General features: G+C 35.7%; 2 protein-coding genes across 2 annotated transcripts; one reads left to right on the forward strand and one right to left on the reverse strand.

Annotated features, from left to right (window-relative positions):
• The first annotated feature begins 2506 nt into the window (after nt 1–2506).
• On the forward strand, nt 2507–6209 carry LOC144437906 (transforming growth factor-beta-induced protein ig-h3-like). The gene is made up of 5 exons (XM_078126938.1): nt 2507–2794; nt 3167–3390; nt 4330–4525; nt 4800–5018; nt 6088–6209. Exons 1-5 carry the CDS (start codon nt 2563–2565, stop codon nt 6207–6209), a joined length of 993 nt encoding a protein of 330 aa, XP_077983064.1. The 5' UTR covers nt 2507–2562.
• Nucleotides 6210–6906: 697 nt separating this feature from the next.
• On the reverse strand, nt 6907–8930 carry LOC144438219 (exosome complex component RRP41-like). Its single transcript, XM_078127259.1, has 3 exons — nt 8637–8930; nt 7926–8132; nt 6907–7272 (listed from the first exon to the last, which is right to left on the reverse strand). Exons 1-3 carry the CDS (start codon nt 8805–8807, stop codon nt 6910–6912), a joined length of 741 nt encoding a protein of 246 aa, XP_077983385.1. The 5' UTR covers nt 8808–8930; the 3' UTR covers nt 6907–6909.
• Between the last annotated feature and the right edge of the window lie 107 nt (nt 8931–9037).

Consider the following 9037-nt stretch of genomic DNA (forward strand, 5'->3'; position numbering starts at 1 on the left):
CCACCACAATCGTTTATAGCATCCACACCAAGTTTCTGTTTCATTTCCAAATTTAACCAGGTGACATTAGAAAGGCCACGTGCTAGGCCTATAAATAAAAAGTATACTTTCACACTTGATATGAATGTTATAAACAAGTGTAGTACATAAAGCAAAGAAAGTGCTTTACTTCAGTGTTACTCGTTGTACCTCGGGGATTTGCGCTCAAACTTTTTCATTACTATCAGAGTATATCGTCTGTAGGCCCATCGTTATTAGTTTTGTGTTTACATCATAAGATGTTTTTATATCACAGATAAAGTTTGGCAAGAGATTGTCAAAATGACTCTTCTATAAACTATGAATATCTCAAAAAACTTATTCTTATTTGTGTTCTTTGTTTTACAGCTGGGTCTCCCAGAGACGTATTTCTAGATCCCAGTCGGAACAGTAACGACCATGATGTTTTTGTCACTGACGAAGATGCCAACACAAAAGGAAACGCATCTCGGATAGTGCACTAACTGATACGCGTCATGTTGGCGTAGTAATTGTCGAATCTTATGCAATACATGTACATTTGTTTACATGAATCATTTTTGATTTGGTTATATTTATTTATACAAGCGTAACATTTATTCGAGGACGTGTTGCAGTCATAATTTGACATGGACGATTAAGAAGGAATCTGTGACTTTAAATTATTATTATTTTCAGTCTTGAGAGTTTATCGTTTTTGACAGTAGTTGTGTGCACGACAATTGCTACGAAACATGTCTTGCTTTCCCTCAAGACACAACACATATATTCGAAGTTAATTAATCAAGTTTATTACAAATTAATTTGTCGATGTGTCTAGGGATATCGTCGACCTGTGATTTTTTCGGATTCGCCTCACTTTATGGAAGTTGGTGTTGCTGAATTATTGGACGATAAAACATCACAAAGAGTATTAAAATTGAAACGAAATATAAACTAAACTACAAATCAACTGTATATTTCATATAAATTTACCCTTTTTCTTATTTACTTTTTAAATATTTATTCAAGAACTAAGTATGTAAGGTACACCGTGACGGGGCGCCCTCACTTATCGGCCAACCCCAATTACGTCACGGTCCTAAATATCGAATATCAAGGCGGTGTTCTCAAAATTATTAATTAACTTTGTGTGATTAACTTGGCGGCCTTGTTAGAGATAATTCGTGATTTAATGTACAAGGCACAAACATGTCACTCAAATATAAATATGAATTTCAAAATATTAAAATCAAGAAAGTCTGTGCATTATCAATTTATATCAAAGATAATTAATTTATCATGTGCAGTTTTTTATATTTAAAGTTATTTCACAAAACTGCAGACCTAAATACTTTTGAGAGGTATATGCTTGACATCATGTTTTGCAATATTCTTGGATGAACTATGTTTGTCAGCCAAAACATTGCTTTATTTGTTCTTTTATTTTCTTTTTGTATTACCGGTACGGCCTGGTGCCGATTTGAATTTTTGAATAAAGTTTTGCATCAGTATACGTGTCCTAAGCTTGTATTTGATGCGATATGTGATCGCTGAATAGAAGATGTAGAGTGATAAACAACCATTTACACCATTAATTAGAGATGATTGTGATCAGAAAGTAGTTTTATCAGTAGAGGACTGGCTTTGAAGTTGCCAGGAAAATCTTCTTTTGAAAGCGTTTATCACATACATACACTGGCATACATACATACATACATACATACATACATACATACATACATACATACACTGTCTTACGTATACACTTAATCTTCCACAAGAAAAATACAAAGTTGTTCAAGCCGTTCGTTTAACAGTACAGACTTGAGTTTCGTGTTTTCAACTTGTGTGTTTTTGTGTATGTTGTATCCCATGTATCCTGCTGTCTGTCAGGGTCATGTGTAGCTATGGGTGAATTTACAAGATAGTATGTTTATATGTATTAAGTTGACATGGTGAAATTGTCGACCACTGACAAATGAGGTTCTGATCACAGGTATCTAATCAATTGTACAAATGGTTATGTAATGAGCCTGAAACATACTACATCTGTGGCGGTACCCTCGACCCATTTAAAAAAATCATCTTTGTGCTCACTAGCAATTATCTATCAGACTGTGTACAAACAAACACCCCCTCTCCCCGTAGAAAAAGGATAATTTATTAACCTTACAAATGCTCGGAGTGCAGTTGCCAGTAGTATAGATGCAGTAGCTATAAATAAAGACGAATCAATGAAAATGAATACAAATTATACAATTTGTTTGCTCATTTTACAAAAAACAAGAACCGTTTGTGAATGTAATGTAAAATCTGTAAATCGTTGAAATATCCACCATACGTAAAAGTAAGAAAATTGTCAGACTGAAACACAGGTACGACCTTTGAACTGTGTCTGTGACCTTTTAACATGTTTAGAAGACTGTACGAAAGACTGTTTGAATTGTGTCGCTGTAGATTGATTAGCGGAATGACATGTGACACACTTAATCCAGGAGTAGTTTTCGTGACTTGGTTCGTGTGTCATTCTAAAGTCACGTAACACTGCTGTTGGTGGCAAATATGTCATTGTTTTGGTTCAAGATTGCTGCATCGTCTATACTTCTGCGTCTCCTAATATTGTGTAGCCTCAATACATACATTATAGTAGTGGACAGTGCAAAGTCAAACACCTTGGAGTGGCCACCTCCACCCACTAAGACTATCCTTGAAAACGCGGCAGAATGGGGAGCTACTAAATACCTAGAATTGGTTCAGCAATCAGGTTTGGACAAGACTCTGTATAATGGGAAAGGTAAGAAATTCATACACACAAGTCAGAGGCAAAGACTCTATGTTTAAAATCCAAGATCATTGTGTATGTTTCCTACTGTCTATTAAATACCGACAATCACTGTTTATTTACTTTAAGTTAGTATATAGAACTGGACGACCACACTAAATGGTGTGTGTGTGTGTGTGTGTGTGTGTGTGTGTGTGCGCGCGCGCTCGTGCGTGCGAATAAATGGACGTTATAGTGCATTAGAAAGCTTTTCTATGAACATGTCCTCCAAATAATTACAATAATCATATCCATACCTAAAATACAATTTTACAAGTTGATTAAAATTAACCTTTCTGCATTCGTATATCTGTAGTATGTATTTTTGTGTAAACGTCATTTTAGGTCCACTTACGATCTTTGCACCAAACAACGATGCTTTTGATCAGCTAAATCCAGACATTTTAAAACAACTGGAGACGAATCAAACTTTTCTACGGGACATCCTACTATATCACACCGTGAATGCCTCTGTGGTAGATAATGATCTGAGACAAAACGAGAGACTGTTTCCCACGATGCTGAAACCAAGGCAACTCAGAAGTGAGTTGTACATCGAGGGAACAAAGGTAAGAAATGAAATTCATAAAATTGTTTCTTTCCAATAATATGACTTCAGAAAATAGGTAGGTAGATCGGGATTTTATTTTAACTTTTTTTCTTTCATATTATTTAATTTAATTTTTTTTACAGCTTTTGTTTGTTGAGAAATTATTTCATCCCCGAGACAAGATACTCGTTGGTCACAATACTTTTGTGGCATTTTGACGAGGTGTAAAAGAAGTAAATTGAACATAATTATATGTGAAGTAGACGAACACAATATGTAGACTGTACAGTACAAATTCAACTTCCTGTCACGTCAAAAAAGAGTCTTTCTGGAATGGGATTATTTGTAAATTGACAAAAGATACTTTGGCAAGAAAATTCACACGGAAATAGTAAATTCTCACCATTTTTACCGTTTTGAATGCCAAATGTATTTCGGAACAACAGCTTAACTAAGATCGGTTAGGTTATCGGATACACACATAGTTAGTTTATCACTTTGGATATGACTGATGACTGAATGCATGCTACAACTTCTCTTTGGATGATACAAATGGACTCTTCTGATTGGTCAATAAGTTGCACGATATCATGTTTGGTCATGTGGGGGCGTACGTAGATCTTCGTACTTCTCCTTTCGTACATTGTACGTCATTCAGCCAAGCCTCTTCAGCCTTCATCAAGCCACATATAGCCCAGAGTTGTGGTGTGATGGGATTTTGTCTATCGTCTCCCCACAAAAGAAATAAATAAGTTACAAAACTCGAGAGTAGACCCCAGACTTCGACACTTCGATTCTTTGGTCTTCCTGACGTCAGTTTTGCAAGGTTTCAATCAAATTCCATGGACGTACTTGGTCATAATCAAAGCTTGAAAGAGCTGTAAATAAATAAATAAATGTGTACGACAAAGTTTATAGTCATATCGACTCATATATCGACTCGTATGTTCGCCTCCAGGTTGGGGTATGGACTGTGTCGGGTGCTATGCTACAGTACGGTGACGTCATGTCTACCAATGGCGTTGTTCAAGGTTTGATGAGTTTGATTTACCCAATACCGGAGAAAGTTATATATGACTATATAAAAGAAGATTCCAATTTCACCATTATTAAGAAAGTCATTGACGTTGCTGGTTTGAATGCCACGTTCAAAGGTAAGCAATATATGGTTATTTACTATCGAGAACAAACTTTTGGGAACTTGTTCAACACAAATGTTTGAATCCATGGCCTTGGACCAGAGCTCTGGCCTTGGAGTTAAAATCTTGTAAATGGAGCTATACAGATAAAATAGGACAATTCGTTTGTTCTGGGTCATCTTCTTTTTTCTACAAGTGTAATTCAACTGTTTTTGACATTTAAATAGCCCGGGTGTTAAATGTTAATTCAATCCTAAATGTTTTTAAAATGTTCTTTTTTATATTTCAGGGAAAATCCCATATTCCCTCTTCGCTCCTTTGGATGTTGCTTTCAACACACTGCCGAAGAGTTTCGTGGATAAATTGCTTTCCGATCCCAGTCTAGCTAAACACGTACTCTACAATCACATGATAAACTGTACAGTGTACAGCGTAGGATTCTTCAATGACCAACCTATGAGAAACATGGATGGTAACCAAATGAACTTTGACACCGACTATTATAACGGTATTTATATTAATTTAAAGGACTCGCCTTTTAAGAATATATTTTGTTATTCCTTGTGACGGATAGAAGCTGATAAAAAGGTCTCTGATGCATCTCATCGTTCAACTCTTGACCAATCATAACTCTCCATATTTACGGTATCTGTAACCTTGGTGACAATTGTATACAATATAACATGCATCACCACTCATGACTGACCTGATTGACAGCAATGTCCAATACATTACATGCATTACTAAGGCCTAACAAAAAAAATGTGTGGTTCCGATTACGCTCAATTTAGAATAGGTAGTGTAGGTCGATTTTTTATTTTATTTTACTACATATTTTTTTTTCATGTGTGAGTGACTAGTTCAGGTTTTTAAATTGATGTCCATACGGTCTCTCAGTTATTGGTTTCTTCCCATCTGATGTACAGCCATTACAGATTGGAAGAACAGTTTTATATGTCTTTTTAAGTTGATGTCAGTTTCCGCACCCATTATTTCTGGCGAGACTTCACAATTTTCACGATTTTATTATTTTTTTCTCGAATACGTAAAAAAAAGTTTATTGTCGGCAGTGAAAAACTAGGCGGGGGTCAGGTAACCGGAACCGATTTTTTTTAGGCCTTAGGCTTCCATTTAATAGATGGCTGCCACCATTTGTATTGAGCGGCGTGAAACTACTTCTCCAAAGTGACTCAAATAAGACACCTTTCTCATTGGTCAAGAAGTTTCAGGATAAGTTTTTTTTGGCCATGTGGGGGCGTGCTACATTCACATTCACATACACATACTTTGCAGTCACTTTGTTCACGAAAACTCTAACTTATTGTTAAAATCAGAAAAGTAAGGGATCAACATGCATCTTCTTAAAACAGACAATATAATGATCTAAAAACTATTCGTATTGTAGTTCAAAATGGCAACAAAACAAAATATTTTAGTAACAGTTTGACAATTCCCTTGATAAGCAAGATGGTGAACAGCCAAATTTCTTGGTTGACTTCATTAGGACCATAAATAAGTTTTAATATGGCAATGTACATATATACATGGCTTAATTTTAAATTTATTTTTTTCTCCAGATACCATCACTGTCAACAACATACCTGTCATTGAACGAGATTTACCCGTTACCAACGGTGTTATCCATGGCATCAATGGTATACTCTATCATTCAGAAGCCAATGAATTCTTAACTACATGAACTTATTGCACATTGTCAATAATAATAACAACAACAACAACAACAACGACAACGACGACACAACTAATGAATAAATGGACAAATAAACATCCAAATGAAATCTAGACGAATTAAAAAGGGGATAATACCCCACTAGCATAGTCAGTAGAATGACACTTTATGCTAGCTTTATGAGAACCATGAAAATAATTCAGAAGAAATGTTGTGTGTAAATGGTCAACCCATCATCATAAACAAACTGAATGGGAAGAAAGTATACCAAAAATAATCATTAGCTTGGTAGATCAAATCAAATCAAAGTTATGCAGGTTATAAGACACAAACATTTCATGTTTCTTTTGGCATCAAGTTTTTGGTCTGTCTTGACTGACAATTCTCATCAGAATGACAAATTCCATAGTTGGAAATCTCAATGCTGAAAGAAAAATTCTGAACTGCTTGTGCAGTTATAATCTGTATATTCACCATGATTTCATATATTAATTCTATACGTGATCCCTAAAAAAATATGACAATCAAAATTTTCAACTGAAAATTCATCTTGAATCAGAAATTTTATCATAACTGTAACATCATGGTTTTTGAAATGTATTAGAAACACAGACATGTTTTTGTGTATAAAAAAAGGAATACATTTATTTTCCAGTTTCATGGCAGTCTCTTTATACATTTATAAAAATCTTGTTAGAAAGTTGGCTTTCTAGGAAGTTTTCATTAGATTTGTCACTTCAGCTACGTGTTCTCTGACAGCTTGGTCCAACACAACGTGAATGTCTTTACAGCCTTTGATTCCCATATCAACCACTTTCTCCAGATTATCTGCATGTAGTCTGGAATTTTGTTGAAATAAAACGATTTGTTGAGATTTGGGCAGCAAAGCTAACACCATCTCTGGTCCACCAGCTGTTTCTTCTAAGTAACTGATATCAACGACTGGTGTGTCTTCTAATAAACTTGATGTACATGCACAGACGTAATCCCGCATTGGTATGCCAGCATCTATTACGGCTAAAGTAGCGGCATTGACACATGCACAGTAGTTACCTCCATCTGATTGTAAGATCTGAAAAAGACACATAAAAGTTTGAAGAGGACAACTAAAACCTCATTTTTTTTGCCTGGGCAGCAGCCAGTTCTCCTGGGATTTTCCCAAGGGGCATTGTTTGCCAAGAGTGTGTAATAGAGCAGAACCTATACAATGTTTCTGATAGAACTTGAAGGAATTATTATTTCCTGGATGCTACTGGGACTCCCCATTAAACCAAAGTGCAAGGTATGGATCTATGCATTGCAAGGTTACCCCTCCCCCTCCCCCTCCCAATCATTGAAGTTCTGAACTTTGGTGAAATTGCTGCCATGTGACTTTACCTACATGTATTAAACTACCTCTCTACATTGCCAAGATTCTACACCCTACTGACAGAAACACCATGTGCCAAACTGCTTGGAAGATTACATGTAACTCATTATAAAGTAAGTTTTTGTGTGTAAACAAGAATGGAATAGGTGAATGATTGACCTACAGTTACACACTCAAAATACATATTTATGCATGACTGCACAACATTCATTTCAGTTTTTGAAGATTAATCTCATAGTGCACATTTCGAGCACAAACACAATCTTGGCTCTTTTGAACATTTTAATTGCTTTTTCACATTTGTCAAAGAATAACATCAATAATCGAAATAGTAAGAGAGAGAGAGAGAAAATTACCTGTACATATATATCAATTTGTGATCGAGGGTAAAGATGGGTCAGTATAGCAGCATCAAATGTTCTTTTTAAGTTTACTGACATTTCCTGTGATCTTCTGTCACCTTTAGGACGGCGTTTCCTTTCACCAGTACTAAATGTAGCCATGCTATACTGGCAGTTTATCAGTACCTTGTCATGAAGTGCTTTAGAGCGACCCCCTGTGATCTGTTGGAGATAATAATTAGACAAATTTGTGAATCAATCAATGTCAAATAGCAGGTAATTTTGTCCATGACTGTACTTGTCTACAGTCTAGACTTAACTTATGGGTACATTATTATGGTACATTGTTGCATATTTATAAATTAGAATAACCAAAATAATGAATATGTACCCAATTTATTGTATGTATGTATATGTATGTATGTATGTATGTATGTATGTATGTATGTATGTATGTATGTACGTACGTATGTATGTATGTGGATTCAAGTGCTTGTGGGTTACTTTCCAAAAATACTATTCATGTAATATAAACTGTAGCGCAATAAAATTCAAGTGTCTATACCGCTAGAAGAAATACACGTAACATTATAGTAATCTAGTATAAATACAACACACTCCTTGGATCCAGTCAATCCAGCAGCACATCGCACACCAGCAGACTACACTGCAAATGTGCGTTCACAATGTGGATGTTTCGAATGGCAGTGAGATAATGAACTTTACCTCGTGGGGACCATACACTGTCGCCAGCACTTTAGTGTTTCCCTGCTCAATGTAGGCAGAACCATCTGCTTGTTGGAAAACACCCATTCGACATCGAATCTTCCGTAGTTCGTGGGGTCTACGACCATCGGCTCGAAAACCTTGGTCTGAGAGCAGCTCAATGCCTGCCATGCTGGGTTTTTTTTTGGTCTGGTTACATCACAACCTCGTTCGCATGATGGGTCATCATGACTAACCTGTGAGTCGTTGTTTCTCTTCAACTAAACGAAATCGTGTGTATGTTATATACTATATTTTTAGAACATAAGAAGTGTCGTAAGAAAGGATAAAAATACCATGTGAAGTTAATATATTTTAAATAAAGTCGATAAAACAGTTACGATATATTCACACTTTAGACG

This window comes from Glandiceps talaboti, chromosome 7 (genome assembly GCF_964340395.1).
Source record: "Glandiceps talaboti chromosome 7, keGlaTala1.1, whole genome shotgun sequence".
NCBI classification, from domain to species: domain Eukaryota; kingdom Metazoa; phylum Hemichordata; class Enteropneusta; family Spengelidae; genus Glandiceps; species Glandiceps talaboti.